The sequence below is a fragment of the Leopardus geoffroyi genome, chromosome C1 (assembly GCF_018350155.1).
Source record: "Leopardus geoffroyi isolate Oge1 chromosome C1, O.geoffroyi_Oge1_pat1.0, whole genome shotgun sequence".
NCBI classification, from domain to species: Eukaryota; Metazoa; Chordata; class Mammalia; order Carnivora; family Felidae; genus Leopardus; species Leopardus geoffroyi.
In genome coordinates, this window is record NC_059328.1 from 33,716,304 (window position 1) to 33,733,507 (window position 17,204).

The 17,204-nt window shown below is 46.8% G+C and overlaps 1 protein-coding gene across 1 annotated transcript; it reads right to left on the reverse strand.

The window, feature by feature from the left end:
* Positions 1–672: 672 nt before the first annotated feature.
* LOC123596785 (L-amino-acid oxidase-like) lies at positions 673–6,267 on the reverse strand. The gene is made up of 7 exons (XM_045475095.1): positions 6,190–6,267; positions 4,821–5,114; positions 4,221–4,333; positions 2,993–3,194; positions 2,411–2,479; positions 2,068–2,204; positions 673–1,504 (listed from the first exon to the last, which is right to left on the reverse strand). Exons 1-7 carry the CDS (start codon positions 6,265–6,267, stop codon positions 673–675), a joined length of 1,725 nt encoding a protein of 574 aa, XP_045331051.1.
* Between the last annotated feature and the right edge of the window lie 10,937 nt (positions 6,268–17,204).

The following is a 17,204-nucleotide window of genomic DNA, read 5'->3' on the forward strand; positions in this document are numbered from 1 at the left end:
TGTCCTCCCAGAGGGGTAGGGCTGACAGGCAGAGGTGGGGAGAGGGTCTGGTTGGTGATGGGGAGGTAAGGGTGGAGTGGAAAAGTCTGTGGGCCAGGAGGTGTCTCTAGGAAGCCAAGATCCTGCTCTTACAGGCTCAGAAAGAACTGAGAAGAGCCCTATCTCTTCCATCCATGTAGACTCCATGTTGGGCCAGGATGTAAGCTCCCTCCTCGCCCTGCGGAGGCACACAATGATGGGGTTTGTGTGCATTGTGAAGTGTGTGTGACTAATCTGTGGTTTAACATTGCTGTGGTTCAGGGTTTGTCTGTTCCTTTAGAAGCTTCTAGTTGTATATGACAAATATTAAGACATTGTTGGAACCTTTCTCTTTCGCTTTTTATTATTATGCAGCAGGAGACAGTTTTCCTCACAGCTAAGGGCAGATTCTAGCACTCACCATCCTTGATTTACTCCTTACCCTCCATCTACTCTGATTCTGTTGCTTCTCTCCTCAAGGCCTGGCAGGGGAGAGAAGGAGGTGATTCTTTGTGGACTGGCCAGCTGGATTCTTTGGCGCTTTTGGATTCTTGCTTGTGGGCCGGGGGACTAATGGTGACCTCTCTCTTGGGTCTCTGCCTCCAACTCCCACCTCCCAGCCCCTTTCCTGCCGGATTTCCTCAGGGATTTCTTTCAGGGTGAGAAATGATTCTGGGTATGAGTGAAGGTCTTCTGCCTCGCGGTGGCCTCCTCGTCCACGGCAGCCTGGATATTCCTGGCTGCCCGCAGGCCGGACTTGATAGCAGTGTCTATCCAGGCATGGGGCATGGAGGTGTGCTCGCCTGCAAAGTGGATTTGGCCCTCAGGCTGGGAGAGCTGCAGCGAATAGTCCGTAAACTGGTAGGGTGTGAACTCAGCGAAGGCGCCCATGGTGAGGGGGTCCAGAGACCAGCGCTTGAGCACAGAGGAGGGGCACATGCGCCGCAATTCATCCTTGGGTATCTGGTGCACGGCTGCCAGGTCCTCCAGGACCACATCCTCTACCTGCTCGTGTGTCATGGATATGAAGAAGAGGGAGTCATCGTCCACGGTGTAGGAGGCCAGCAGGACGCCCTTGCCGCTGGGGAGGCTGTGGCTGGGGTAGTAGATGAAGCGCGAGGGCCGGTCGGTGACGGACACCCCACCCCGGATGCCCTCCCGCTCCCAGAAGGGCTCCTTACAGGCCAGAACCACCTTGGTGGCGCTGGTGTAATGCACCACGCGGAGCGCTTCCACCTTGTCCGGAGAGAGCGGTGGCTTAAAGGTGATGAGGCGCGTGGCCTTGGCTGAGGCCGAGATAATGACGAAGTCCGCAGTGAGGTTGTGCTTCACGGAGCTGGGCTCACCTGCTCGGTAGGAAACCTGGACCTCAGGCCCGTCCCTCACCACTGCCTCCACCTTGGAGCCCAAGTGGATGGTGCCAGGCTTCAGGCTGGTGCTGAGGGCCCTGGGGAGCTGGTCGAAGCCACCGGTGATCTCAGAAAAGCTGCAGGGGTGAGCGGAGGGCAGGGGTGAGTGTGTGGGCACCAGGCCCCCTTGCTGGGTTTCCCGCAGCCCTCCTGGTCTGAAAAGCAAGGAAACTGGCTTCCTGCAGCCTGTGCTGGATGCTTCCTTCCATGTCCTTAACTAGTCTCTGTGAGGGAGGGATGATTGTTTAATTATACTTTGGAAAACCGAATCCTGTTGAAGAGGGACTGTCCCAGGATGACATACCCCGTCTAGACCCATAGCCTGTGGATTCAGTTACCATGCAGTCCTGTGTCCCAGAAGGAGTCCCAGAAACGTGATTTTGGATTCTGGCTCCAGCCCTCACCCCACTTAAGTGAATTTGGATGAGTCATCGAACCCCTCTGAGCCTAAGCATCCTCTCTAGTAAAATGGCTCTGAATAATAGTATCGACCTTCTAGGCTATGAAAAGTGACAATTTTTGGAAAGTGCAGATAATTGTGTCTGGCACATAGTGACCTACTCAATAATCATAGTTCTGTTTCTCTGCTCTGGGGGTTGGAGGAGGGGCAGATTCCAGCCCTGGTCCCAATTGGCCTTACTCGTCCTTTTTGGAAAAGATGAAGTCTGTCCGCAGGGACTCTAGGAGGGACTTGTAGTATCCAGAATCCTCATTCATCACAGTCCCGATCATTTTTACTGCTCCTTGGCTCAGCTCCCCTTCTTTCAGCAAGTAAGCCTGTGGGAGGTAGGAGTGCCAGATGGAGGGCCCAGCATGTAGGAATGGGCTTCAGCAGGGGCCTAGGGCAGGCAGGGGGTGGGACTGGACTCCAGGGAGGTAATGTCTTTGGCAGTGGGAAGAGAGAGTCCTGGTCAGCAGAGAACAACCCTGGTGGGCTAGGCTGAGCACAGACCTCCTCTACCCCTATCCTTTGACTCACATACCTTGGTGGAGTAGGAATCATAAAAGGACACCAGGTGGCTGCAGTTGAAATTTTTCAGATTTTGTTTGAGCTGCAGAAGGGGAGGGAGGGGAAGAAGTTTAGATGTAAGTCATAGAGCAGTGGCAGGACTCCTGGGTTCTATGGGTGTCCCTTTGAAGAGGGTGGGGGCAAGGAGGTGGGGGATAGAAAGACTAGGGGAAGTGTGTTTCCAAGAGCTCCTAAATGCTCCTCTTTCCTCCCAAATCTCCCCTTCATTTAAAGACCTTTGGAGACTAATATTTAAGGGGAAGACATTCACTGCAATCCAAGAGAATTGATTCATTTCTGACTATTAGGTTATCTGGTGATTCCTTCCACTGTCATCATCAAGCAGTGGGCTGTTGGATCACCAAGTACAGGAGAGTAGATGGGTCTGGGCATTAGGGTTGGGGTGACAACATTCTTAGGGGATATTAGAGGAGGGACCAATCACAAGAGTGCCAGATAGGAACCAGGCTAGCTGGGTCCATCCACAACTTTCTAGGTGATCTGGGCCCAGAACTTGTTTTTTTCCCAACCCTGGGAGGGGTGAGGCAGGAAGCACCTTGGTGATGGACTGGTTGAAGAGATTAGTAGCACCCTTGCCCTTCTCCATTGGTTTCGTGGAGTAGCCTAGGAGCTCTGGGTTGTCCTTGACATCCCTGGTGCGATAACGTTGTCCGTTGATGAGGTACCAGGTGTTACCATCATATTCTATGAACTTGTTCATCTTCAGGCCAAGCTTCTTGATGTAGGTATGAACTAGCCTGGAGCAGATACAGGTATAACATGGCACCCATCCCAGGACCTCATTTCTGCTGGCCTCACTATAGAAGCCATTTCCAGGAAAACCAGTTTCTTCATGTGCCCAGAGAGGTCTGACTGTTTCTTCAACTCTAACCCTGCTTCCTCTTGCTGTGGTATTAACTCTTTTTCTTCTGTTTTTTCTTCCCCCACAAGGAAGATCATGAGGAGGGAGTTCACCCATCACCCAATAAAGGCTCTTTAAGAAATCCCAGAGTACAAGACTTAAGGAGAGGCAAAGGCCTCTTGTTTCAGACAGTATTTGAAATCCCACCTTCCATTTCTAAGTAAGTTGAGGCCAAATCTAAAGACTCCTAGTTTAGGCTGGTTCATTTTGTTTTTGTTTTGGTGGTGTTTGGAGGGAAGTCTTGGGTTCAGTTTACACATAAGGCAAAAAAGAAGTCATATTTTTGGAGGTATGTCGACACCAGGTGAGGGATCTCTTTTGTCTTTAGAAGCCACAGAACCAGGGGCTGGGTTCTGCCCCAGGAGCCAGTTACAGTTTAGGGGTCGAGCTATGTTTTTGGGCCTGTTGCCTCCTTGATTTTGAGGAGGAGCTCTGTTACGTTCTCCTAGGAGAATCTTGGGTGTGTCACTTAATACCTCTGAGCCCCGTTTCTTGATTTGTAACCAGCGTGGTGCCTGGTACATAGAGGTGCTCAAGAAATGGCAGCTAATATGATTATTAAATATTATTAGTTTGTAGCTTAATGGGGTATAATTGACACATACGAAGCTACCCATATTCAAAGTACACAATTTGATGAATTAATGCTAACTATTATTATTAGTTTGGGACCTACCATTTTCTGTGTGACCCTGGTCTCTGGGCCTCAGCCTTCCATGTCAAGTGCGAGACCAATGTTAGTCTTGACTCCACATGAGACAGTTGATGTGAGAGGCTCTGACCCTATGGCAGCAACCCCCCTACCCAACCCCTACCTAATTCCTCTTGCTTGCCCTTCACCCATCCCTTCCTTGGCACTTACCTGTGGGACTTTGGGATTCGCATGGGCCCCAATTCATAGTACCAGCCCTCCTCCTCATTCCTGTATGTGACAACTCGACCCCCGATGTGCTGGCTGGCTTCCAGGATGGTTACCTGGAGTCCAGAGAAGTTGTTGCCGGAGTCATGCTTTCCCTTCTCCCACCCTGTACACCCATCCCCATCCTGCCACAGGCTCTAGTCTGGAATTCCTAGCAGTAGCTCCCTGCATGTGCAGGATAACCACACGGTGGGTTGGGGGTGGTGGTGGAGGAAGTTCTTCCGGGAGGGTCCTGAGTAATGTAAGTGGGGCAGAAGTGCTCCGTGGTGGCGGGGGACCAAGTGCCTCTTGGCCTGTTCTTGTTAGCATAACCCTTCTCCGCTTTTGCTTCTGTGAGAACGCAGGTGTAACTAGGGTCAAATCTCAAGGGAGCCTGGGGTTTTGAGGAACCATAAGTAAGGGCTAAGAGATCAGTGCATTATAAGCAGCCATCTAAGAGCTGACTGTAGCTTCTCCCTTTTTCCTTTTCCACCCAAGGAAGCAAACTGATTCCTCTCCTCAGACCCCAGGCAAAGGGTTGAAGCCCCTTCAAGACCTGCTCACCTGGTGGCCAGCATCTTGTAGGGCCTTGGCAGCTGCCAGGCCTGACATGCCAGCTCCCACTACTACCACACGCTTGGGCAGCGGGGAGGCGTGGAGCCCCTTCTGTGCCGTGACAAGGATGGACTCATACTCGGGGTCCTGGAAGCACTTGACCAGGTCCTCAAAGTAACCAAGGCAGCTGGGAGTAGCCAACAGCAGCCCCAGGATTAGGATTCCTGTGGTAGAGAGGGGAATTGGGGACTGCCTGTCTGGGGCCCCGGGCTCTGCACCCTGCCCTACCCAGGATGAGCTTGACTGTATGAACGTGTGCAGGTGGTGAGGTCAGGCAGCACCTGTCAGATGTGTGGTTGTAAACATGCATATTTGTGATTGTGTCTGTGTGGGGGCGATTGTGTTGTGTGGGGTGTGGACGTATGTGCGAACCGTGCTGGTGTCAGCTGTGTGGTTGTAAATACAAATGCATGTGTTCACGTATATGCATGTGGTTGGAAACCCATGAGTGTGTGAAGAGCCATCTATGAATGTGAATATGCCTGCTTCTGATGGTGGGTGCATGTGTGAGCTTGTCTGTGATGGAAGTTACAGTGATTGTAAGTTTGTGATCATTGCCCTGTATGACTGTGCATTGTCTGTGATTTCATAGGAGGGGGTGTGTCTGTGGGACAGTGTGGGCACCTGAGCAAATGTGTGGATGAATCTGTATGGGAGAGCGAAGTGGGTGGGTGTGGTCTGGGTCTGAAGAGTGAGGAAGGCATATATGCATGTGCTTGAGTTTGTGAGGGAAATGGTTGCTGGCATTCTTGTGTGTGATGCTGTGAGTGCGTCTGAGCGTGAGTCTGGGTGGCAGAGCCGGAGGGTGTCTGTGTTCTTTGCGAATGTGTGCTTTTGTGAGAGGATGGGTACGTGTGAAAGTGGGAGTGTGTGAGGCATGGTTCTCTTCGGGTGGAACTGTGACCAGTTTCTCAGCGATATTACCAGTGCCCCGTGGACCTTGGCAGTCCTACTGCTCCTCTCCAGCCTGACAGTAGTTTTTCAAATCCCTCCAGGTTTTCTAATGTGCAGCCAAGATTGGAAACTATAGTTAATATGTAACACACAATAAGTCCAGAGTGACGTGGTGGTTTTCGTCCCCCAAATTGACTGCTCTGATGCACAGAGAAATTCACCCAGGAGGGAGTCTCCAACGAGAGACTGTGTGGTTTCCTTGGTGTTACCTGATCTGAAGGGGACCATCCAGGAGTGCTGATGCAATGTGCCCCCCCTGCACTAGCCCTAGGATTTTTGGGTGGATGAGAATGCCCTTAGTCCAGTCTTTGTACATGTGGGATACCCGAGAGGCATAGAAGGCAAGGGATCTTCAGGTGCCAACCCCTGTAGAGACTACACGCAGGGGTGACTTCTGCAGGGGTGACTTCTCCGAAAAGAAGAGGGAGTAACCAGCCACCATGGTAGAGAACCCCAAGCCTCACCCCCTCTCCCCACCATCCAAGCCTACCTCAACCCCCCGAATCCATTCTCACCCCTGACAAACTCTCCCGTCTCTCTGAGCTACCAGCATTCCTGTCTCAGTCCCCATGTCCTTCCCTCTGAATGGACCCAACCCCTAAACTCATTACCTGGACCTGGACCCATTCTCTTGACTCACTTTCAACACCTGGACCTATGCATAGCCCCCCATGTAGCCCTGACCCATCTCAGTTCCCATGTCTTTTCCTATTGCATGGCCCCATGCTCAGACTCCCTCTCTGACCCATCTCAACCCCATCCCTCCATCTCCTTTCCCTGTTTCAGAGTCCAACACTTTCTCACTCAGGTGCCTCTGTCTCAGACTTAGAGGAGGGGCCCCACTTACCCCTCATCTTGGCCTTGGCCTTACAGCTCATGCTGAGCCCGGGGCAGCTCTCTCTCTCTTTATGAGGAGCCAGCTCCACCCCAGCAGTTGCTGGCCTCTTCCCACCGGCCTGCCCCTAGGGCTGAGCCAAGCAGAGAAGCCCGGCCCTCATGGTGAAAAGACCGTGGTGACTCGGCCCCATCCCTGGCCTCATCTTCTGCCTCCTGGCCCTTCCTTCCTCCTGGCCCATCTCTCCTCCTAGGGAAATCCCCTTCTCCCAGCTCAGACCCCAGCACCTGGGTACTAGTTGGGAGAAGGGGCTGTGGGAGCCAGGTGGGCCATCCCCAACCTCCCAGGAATGGGTGAGGACTGGGGCTAAGTGTCTAGGCTGGTTTGGAAGGCCAGTGTCTGGGCTCCCAGCCTAGTCAAAGCTCCCAACTGCCTCCACTAGAGAATGTTTAGTTCCACTGCTGTCCCACCATGAGCTTTCTGCTCCACTGTGAGTTTGTCCAAGGTGGGGATTCTGGCCAGGAGCTCCCATGGAAGACTGTGCCCTTCCTGCCCCTCTCAGGGGCTCCCCTGGCAGGCTGGGCAGATGTCTCTGGGCTGGCCCATTTGCAGTGGGGAGGGGTTTTCCCCCTCTTCCTCTGAGTCCTCTGGGGGCTTCCTTGGACACTCACTTCTCTGGCACTGGAATTCCTTCTCCTGGGGAATCAGGCCAGCTGGCTGTGGTACCAAGACTAGTTCTTTGTTCTCTGTGTACAGTGCAGGTGGAGATAGGCTGGCTGGCGAAACAAGTGGACAGGAAGCAACATGGGGCTAGGGAGAGAGGGAGTCAGTGTCAGGGGCACAGGTCTCAGATTCTGGGAACCAGGGTGGCATAAGGGAAAGGGCACCAGCAATGGAATCCAACAGAACTGGGTGCAAATCTTGCTTTATTACATCATTGCTGTGTGGCTTAGGACATAAGGCTTATGATACTTCTCTGAACCTGGATTTCTTTACCTATAAAATGGGCCAATAATACCTTCTTCATAGGGTGCTTCAGGATTAAATGAGATGATGTGGTGTGAAGAGCCTGGCATAGTACCTTGCACTCTTTAGGTCTCTAAACTGGCTTCCTTTTTTCCTTTTGGAGATATGCTTTGATTTGACACCAGATCACACACAATCATAGTATCTTTAAAATGGAAGTAATTCCTCCACTACAACGTCACTGGATGAACCAAATAAAATAACACATGGGGGTTACAGTGTGAATGGCTAGGCTTTAGGCATAGATCAAGGGCTCTCTCTCTCTCTCTCTCCTGCCTCTTATTTTTTGAAATAGCTTTGTTGAGATATGATTCACATACCATACAACTCTTCCATTTAAAAAGAGAAATTCAATGGTTTTTAGTGTCTTTTCAGAGTTGTCTACTATCACCATAATCAATTTTAAAACATTTTCATCATTCCAGAATGAAATACAGTACCCATGAACCATCCCTCCCCATTCTTCTCATTGTCCCAGCCCTAGGCACCCTAGACATTACATATATCCAGAACAGGTATCATACGATATGTAGCCTTTTGTGACTGGCTCCTTTTGCTTGCATAATGTACTCAAGATTCACCCATGTTGTCGCATGTATCCGTACTCCATCCTTTTTATGGCTGAACAATTTTCCATTTATGACTGAATATTTTATTTATATCATATTCGTTTATCCATGTATCAGCTGATGGCCATTTGGGTTTTTCCCACTTTGGGGCTACTCTAAACAATGCTAAACATTCTTTTATAAGATTTTATGTGGAAATAGATTTTCATTTCTCTTAAGTATATATTTTGGAAAGGAATTGCTGGGTTATATGTTAACTCTATGTTTAACCTTTTGAGGAATTGCCAGACTGGTTTACAAAGCCTGCACCATTCTACTTTCCCACTAGCAACAAATGAGATCCCCAATTTCACCCCATCTTCAACAACACTTGTCACTATCTGTTTTTGATTGCAGCTGTCCTAGTGGGTGTGAAGTGGTATCTCATTGTGCTTTTGGTTTGTATTTCCCTGTTGACTAGAGACGTTAAACATCTTTTCATGAGCTTAATGAACATTTGTAGATATTCTTTGAAGAAATGTGCATTCAGATCGTTTGCCTATTTTTACATTTGGTTATTTGTCTCTTTATTATTGACTTGTAAGAGTTTTTTATATATTGTAGATACAAGTCTCTTACCAGATATATATACACATATGTTTGTAAATATTTTCTCCCATTCTGAAGATTTTCACTTTCTTGATGATGTTTTTTTAAGCATGGAATTTTAAATTTTTGATGAGGTTCACATCATTTATTTTTTCCTTTAATTGCTATGCTTTGAGTATCATATCTAAAATCCTATTGCCAAATCCAAGATTATGAAGATTTACCCCTATGTTTTTTCCCAGTGGTTTTATATTTTAAACTCTTCTATTTTGATCATTGGTCCATTTTGAGATAATTTTTATATATGGTGTGAGGTAGGCTTCCAACTTTATTCTTTTGCATGAGACTATCCAGTTGTCCCAGCACTATTTGTTGGAAAGACTATTCTTCTCCCCATTGAATGATTTTGGCACTCTTGTGAAAAATCAGTTGACCATGTACATGTGGTTTTATTTCTGTACTGTCATACTGTCTTGATGACCATTTTGTAGTAAGTTTTGAAATTGGGAAGTGTGTCTTCCCACTTTGTTTTCCTTTTTTTTTAAGTTTATTTATTATTTTGAGAGAGAGAGAGAGCATGCACATGCGGGCAGGGAAGGGGCAGAGAGAGGGAGAGGTAGGGAGAAAGAGAGAGAATCCCAAGCAGGCTCCACGGTGCCAGCACAGAGCCCGATGTGGTGCTCAAACCCACGAACCATGAGATAATGACCAGAGCTGAAATCAAAGAGTCGGACGCTTAACCAACTGAGCCACGCCGGTGCCCCCCTACCTTGTTTTTCTTTTTAAAAATTTGTTTGCTATTCCAAGTCCCTTGAATTTCCATATGAATTTTAGAATCAGCTTGTCAATTTCTACAAAGAAGTTGGCTGGGATTCTGGTAGGGATTGCATTGAATCCATAGATCACTTTGAGAAATATTACCATTTTAACAATATTATCTTCTGGTCCATAAATGTAGGGTGTTTTCCCACTTATTTACATAGTCTTTAATTATTTCAACAATGTTTTGAAGTTCTTGGAGTATGATTTTTGTACTTTAAAAAAAATTTTTTTAATGTTTATTTATTTTTGAGAGAGACAGAGACAGAATGCGAGTAGGTTAGAGGGAGAGAGAGAGGAAGACACAGAATCTGAAGCAGGCTCCAGGCTCTGAGCTGTCAGCACAGAGCCCGATGTGGGGCTCGAACTCACGAGCTGTGAGATCATGACCTGAGCTGAAGTCAGATGCTCAACCGACTGAGCCACCCAGGTGCCCCTGATTTTTGTACTTTTTAAAGAACTTTTTTCTTACTGAGATGAAGTTCATATAACATAAAATTAACTATTTTAAAGTGTACAATTCAGTGGCACATTTGCTATGTATTCATAGCACATTCACAGTATTGTGTAACTGCTACATTTATCAAGTTCCAAACATTTTCATCACCCCAAAGGAAAACCTTGTACCCATTAAGTAGTCACTCCCCATTCCTCCCTCCCTGCATTTTCTGACCACCAGCAATTTTCTTTCTTTGTGTAAGCTTTTATCTGTTCTGGATATTTCATATAAATGGAATAATACTGTATGTAACTTTTTGTATTTGTCTTCTTTCACTTAACATAATGTTTTGGAAGTTCACCCACATGTAGAACGTATTAGTACTTCATTACTTTTTATAGCTGAACAATATTGTATGTATAAACCATATTTTATTGATACATTCATTGTTGTACAATTAGGTTGTTTCCACCATTTGGCTGTTGTGAACAGTGCTGCTATGAACATTTGTTTACAAGTATTTGAGCATTTGTTTTCAATCATTTCTGTTATTCTGTTCATTTCCTGGGGCTGCCATCACAGATTAGCACAAGAAAAACTTACTCTCTCACAGTTGTAGAGACTACATTACAACAATGTGTTGTGTGGGCCATGCTCCTTGCAAAGGTTCCAGGGATGGATCCTTTCTTGCCTCTCCCAGCTTTTGGTGACCCCAGGTTTTCTTATGTTTGGGGCTGCCTAACTCTAATCTCTGCCTTCACGTGGTCTTCCTCTTTTGTGTCTGAGTGTCTCAAATCTCTTTCTGCCTTCTCTTATAAGGACATCATTGGATTTAGGTCCCACCTTAAACCAGGATGATCTTGTCTCAAGATCTTTCATTTAATTGTGTCTGAACAGACCATTTTCCCAAATAAGGTCACATTCACATGTTCCAGAGGTTAAAGCTTGAACATATCTTTTTTGGAACCACTATTCAGCTCATCGCAGTTCACCTTTTGGCCCCTCTAAATTCATGTCTGTCTCACGTGCCAAACATATTTAGGCCCAAATCCCTCAGTCTCAATCCATTACAGTATCATCTTACTCCAAGCTCTCATCTAAATATTGTCGGCTCAAAGTCCCAAACCTGATGATCTAAATCATCTAAATCAGGTACGGGGAAGACTCTGGGTATGATTCATCCTAGGACAAAATGCCTTTCCATCTGTGGTCATCAGAACCTGACAAGTCATATGCTTTCAAAATGCAAAGGTGAACAGGCATAGAGTAAACATGCCATTGAAAAAAAGGAGAATGTGGAAGAAATAGAGATGTCACAGAAGCCAAGCAAGTTTGAAATCCAGCAGGGAAAATTCCATTAAGTTTCAAGGCTGGAGAACACCCTTCTGTGGCTGGATGCTATACCCTGCTACCTCACCACTCCATGCTTTGGGCCTGCAGCTCTGCCCTCTGCTTCTGCTACAGCCTCAGCCTCTGCCCTTGGAGTCATTCTTTCCTGAAGGGTAGCACATGTTTGAAGACACAAAAGGCGTTCAGCAGAGAGAGAGAGGAGAACAGGTTCTATGACTGAGCCTAGGTGCACACCACCTTTAAGAGGTAGAGAGATGAGGGGAACTATAAAGGAGATTGAGCAGGGGAACCATAGAGGTAGGAGGAAAACACAGGAAGTGAGGTGTACTGGAATCCATGTGAAGAAAGTGTTCAAGGAAGGAGTGATCGGTTGTATAAATGCTTTCCATTAGAGTGATGATTGAGAACTGATCGTTGGTTTAACAACAGGAGCCTGATTACAGTGGATTCAAAAGAGAAGGAGAGGAGGAATTTGGGACAGTGAGTATATCAGCTTTTTTTTTTTTTGTTTTTTGGAGGAAATTTGGACAGGAGAGTAAAGGATAGCAGAAAAATGAGTAGGTACGTGCAGGATGACAGGATGAAGAGTCAGAAGAGGTTTTTTGGTTTATGTTTTTGTTCTGTTTTGAACAAATTTGATTCGCAAAGATAGTATAAAGAGTTCTCACATACCCCACACCACACCCTGTTTCCCCTGTCGCCAGCATCTTTCAGTAGTATGGTACGTTTGTTGCAATTACGAACCAGCACCAATACATTACTATTAACTGAAGTCCATACTTTATTTAGATTTCCTTAGGGTTCTTTCCCCCTCCAAATGCCCCTTTCTTTCCCAACATCATTCAAGATATCACACACTTTGAGTTGTCGTGTCTCTCGGGCTCCTCTAAATCATAATTTACAGAACACAGGTGGGTGGGGGCAGCACCCTATAATCACCCTTTGATCACCCGGGCTAGGTCAGATCAGTCTCTTCCCAGGTTTTGCCTCTAAATAAGTCATGAAAGGAATTCATTTTCACAGTTTTGTTGTTTTTAGAATGAAGGAAGAGGGACTTCAGACTTCTATATTTATGATTTTTGTGCTTATGTTCATTTGTGGGGTTAGTCAATGATTTTCTCTTCTTGCGTTGCCGGCATTTAGTTTTGCTGTCAAGAGTAAATTCGCTTCATAAAATGAATTGGGTAAGTCTCCCTCTCTCCACTCTTTGAAACAGAGTGACAGAGATTCTGTCCTTGAAGTTTTGTCTAAACTGCCTGACTCGATGACTGTCTTGGGGGAACAGTGGTAAGGGCATAGAAGATAATCTGAGAATGGGTTAAGTAGGTGACGGGGATTAAAAAGCCTATAGTTTTGAGTGAAGCCCAGGACAAGATGAGGTTCTGCAGCAGGTCCAGGCTGCCATGCAAGCTGCTCTGCCATTTGAACCATATGGTTCAGCAGATCTAATGGTGCCCGAAGGGTCAGTAGTAGATAGAGATGTTGTTTGGAGCCTTAGGCCATGAAAGGTGAATCACAACACAGACCCGTAGGATTTTGGAGCAAAGCCTTGCTATCCTCTGAAGATAACTACTCTCCTTTTGAGAAGCAGCTATTGACTTGCTGTTGGGCCCTAGTAGAAACTGAGCACTTGATCATGAGTCACCAAATCACCATGTGGCCTAAATTCCCATTGTAAACTTGATGTTGTCTGACTTACCAAGTTAAAAGTTGTCATGTACAGTAACAGTACATCATCAAACAGAAGTGAAATGAAATGTATGCAGTTGGACTCTAGCAGTCCCTGAAGGTGCAAGCCGTTTGCACTAGGAAGTGGCCCAAATGCCTATGGTCTCACGGAGGTTCCCTGTGATTAATTGATAAGGAAGAGAACAGCCAAGCCCAGTTTACAGATGGGTCTGCATGATACACAGACACCACCTGAAAGTGGACAGCTGTACTACTCTAGCTCTTTTCTGGGACATCCCTGAAGGCCTGTGGTGGAAAGAAATACTCCTAGGGGGGCAGAACATCAACAAGGCACTTCATTGTTCGTTTCATCTGGAAGGGAAAACAGCCAGAGGTAAGAATCTATATAAATAAATGGACTGTAACCAGTGGGTTGGCTAGGTGGCCAGGGACTTGGAAGACAGTTGGGGAAGTTATAAAGATAGTCCTCTTTCAAGTAACACAGAATATGATGATATTTGTGTCCTGTGTGAATGCTCACCAAAGGGTGCCTTCAGCAGAAGTGGATTTCAATAGTACAGTGGATGGAATGTGGATACCTGTCAGCCTCTTTCCCCAACCACCACTAGCATTGCCCAATGGGCTGATGAACAAAATGCCCGTGGTGGCAGGGATGGAGGATATGCCTGGGCTTAGCAACTTGGACTTTGACTCACCAAGGCCAGTCTGGCTGCAAATCAGGCTTGAAGTATTTTTTTCTTCCCTTCTCGCTAAAGAGTTGGTTGTTAAACTATTAACATCCTACCACTTGTTAACACCTAGACTTTCAGTTCGTGGCTGTAGGACATTTCTCATATTACTAAATCTCTGTGACTCAGTTTCCTCATCTGCAAAATCATGACGATAACACTATCTATTTCACAGGGATGTTTTGACTATTAAGAGTGTTATTATAAGGAAAGCATTTAGAAGAATACCAGGCACACAGGAAACAACCACCTAATAAGGCTTTGCTGTTATTACTATCATTACCATCATCATTATTATTATGTTTGTTATTACTGTTATTGCTATCCCTTTTGCTTGTCTGTGTGTCTGTGTATCCTTTCATTGGCTCACACAAGATTTATAGCCTTGGGGGATACAAACACCCCAGGATTCAAGATGTGAAGGGATGCGTGGTTGGGTCCCTGTGGGTGACTCATTATTGCTGGTCAGATGGACAGCTCCTTCTTCAACTTCCCAAAGAACAATGGAATGGGCCCATGGCCAAGAGGCAGGACGTCTGGGTTCTAGTCTCCTCCGCTTAGTCATATGGGCCTCTGAATTTCCTTTTCTGGGCTTAGTTTTCCTGGCTGTAAAAGAGTAGTGGGGAGCTGGACATGCTGACCTTGAAGGCCAAATCTGACTCAGCAGTGAAGTGACCAAAACCACTATCAAAGACTCCCTCAGGACCTGGCCCATGACAAGTGCTCAGCAAGTGTCTATCACCATTGTTGTCATCATCTGTAAAAAGGGGACCATAACGCCTCCCTCACAGGATTGCTAGGAGGACCTGGTGAAAAAAATACATGTGAAAGTGCTCAGTAAACTGTAAAGTGCTGTGAGCCTGTCCCAAAGCACCATTAAGATAATCTTGATCATTAGAATCATCACCACCTCCTGCTATCCCTTCAGCTCCTCCCCTAGACACAAACCCAGAAAACTTTCTGGAGCACCTGTCTTAGCAAATGAGAGCCAATTCCCACAGGGTCCCTCCCAGAGGTCTTCTCCACCTGAGGCCAATTAGACAGCCCATGGGGTTAGCACTGCATGCCCTGCCTTGCCCTTCTCCAGAGCCCACCCCCTGCTCCTTGAGGCCTGTGGGCCCCTGGGTCCAGAATCAAGCATCCAGACTACAGCCTTCCCTCTCGTGTCAACCCCCAGTTGGTCCCACCCCCACTGGTGGCCACAATCAGCTCTCAGGGCAGTAGACAGGATTTCAGTTAGAGGTCAGGTATAGACCTTAATTTGGACTGGAGTGCTGAAGCATGTGATACTATGGACACAGACCCAGCCCAGGAGGGTTTCCATGCTGGCTGCCCCATTGTCTAATTGCTTGGTCTTAGCCAAATCCCTCAGCGTTTCTGGGCCACATTTCATTTTCTGGGACATGGAGGGTAGGACCATGCTTGGCAGTTTTTAAGTAATTCTTCATTTGAAATATCAGTTTCATCCTGTCTATAATCCTAGGTTGCTTCTGACCTTGGGCAAGTTACTACACCTCCCTGGGCCTCAGTTTCCCCATCCATCCAATGGGGAGATAGGCCCTCACATGGATACCTATTCACAGCTGAAGTGAGGGTACATGACAAGGACAAGGAGAGTCAAGGCCTTGGCTCAGGGCAAGGGGCACGTACCTTTTGTGTCATGGTTCTGAGGAAGAGAATTGACGAGGTACATTTTTATTGTCCTGAGTTCTGGGCCCAAACTCTCGATTCCCCTGAATCTTTCAGCCCATCGGGCTGGGCTGGAGGAAGTGGGGGGGATGTGGTTGGGTACAGGAGAAGACTCCCAGGGCAGTCCTCTGAGCCTGACACAGGGCTCAAACTCACAAACTGTGAGATCACGACCTGAGCCAAAACCAGAAGTCAGATGCTCAATCAACTGAGCCACCCAGACACCACATCCCTTTTTTTTTTCATTTTGTAAGTTGATCCACCCCCCCAAAATTATTGAGATATAGTTGACATATAACATTATGTAAGTTTAAGGTATATAGATGTGATGATTTGATACAGGTATATATTGTGAAATGTATATTGCAATTAAGTTAACAAATCCTCGCCTAATTACCATTTTGTTGTTGCTGTGAGAACATTACAGATCTACCCTCATAGCAGCTTTCAAGCATATGATACAGTAGGGCTAACTATAGTCACAGGCTATGCTTTAGATCCCTGGAACTTACGCATTTTATAACTGGAAATTTATACCCTTGATCAGCATTTCTCCATTCTCCCCAACCCTCAGGCCCTAGCAACCATTCTTGGTTCTGAGTTCAGTGTTTTAATTTTTTTTTTAATGTTTATTTACTTTTGAGAGAGAGAGAGACAGAGACAGAGACAGAGCACGAGCGGGGGAGGGGCAGAGAGAGAGGGAGACAGAATCTGAAGCAGGCTCCTGGCTCTGAGCTATTAGCACAGAGCCCGACGCAGGGCTTGAGCTCACTAATCATGAGATCATGACCTGAGCTGAAGTCGGACGCTCAACCAACTGAGCCACCCAGGCGCCCCTGAGTTCAGTGTTTTTAGATTCCACAAATGAGGAAGAGCATACAGTATTTGTCTTTGATTTATTTCAGTTAGCATAATAACCTCAAGGTCTGTTGCCCTTTGTTTTAGTGTAATTTACTTAATTGTTGTTTACATAGAATGACTTTAATAATGATCTTGTTTAACAACCAGTTTATGGCACTTCTGAAAATTCAAGTTGGTTCTGTAGCCCGGGGCTGACAGGTGGGGGTCTCCAAGCTCAACTGCCCCATTCTGAATAGCTGGGGAATAGGAGGCCTCGACAGGAGGCAGGTGTGAGAACTCAAAGTCATGGAGGCATGGCCAGGACTTGTGCCTGGGTTTTCAACACATTATCTCATTTAATTCTCCCAGCCATCACAGAAGGTTGGGGATAGTAAGAAGTTATTATGATTTTACAGAGGAAAAGGCTGAGGCAGAATAATAGCAAGTTTAAGAGGATAGGCACTAGAACTTAATAGATCCTGCTGTGAGTTCTGGTTCTGCACTTAGAGGATGTGCGCTTTTGGGCAAGTTCCTTACTCTGCTGGACTTCAACTTCCTTATATGTATTATGGAGCTGCTCCACTTACTTTCCAGATAGTGTTTGCCAGTATCTGAGAGTGTAGCTGAGTCTGAGGAAGAGCTGATGGTTGGGGGGAGACTTGGGATCATAGCTCCCCCCACCCTGCCCCTCCCAAGAAAACCTGAAGCACCCTGGGTGCTCCTAACCCCAAGAAGGCTCAGTTCAGGGACATACAGTAGAGCAAGCTCCAGAGATGCCACACAGGAGGGAATGTGTCACCTCCCTGC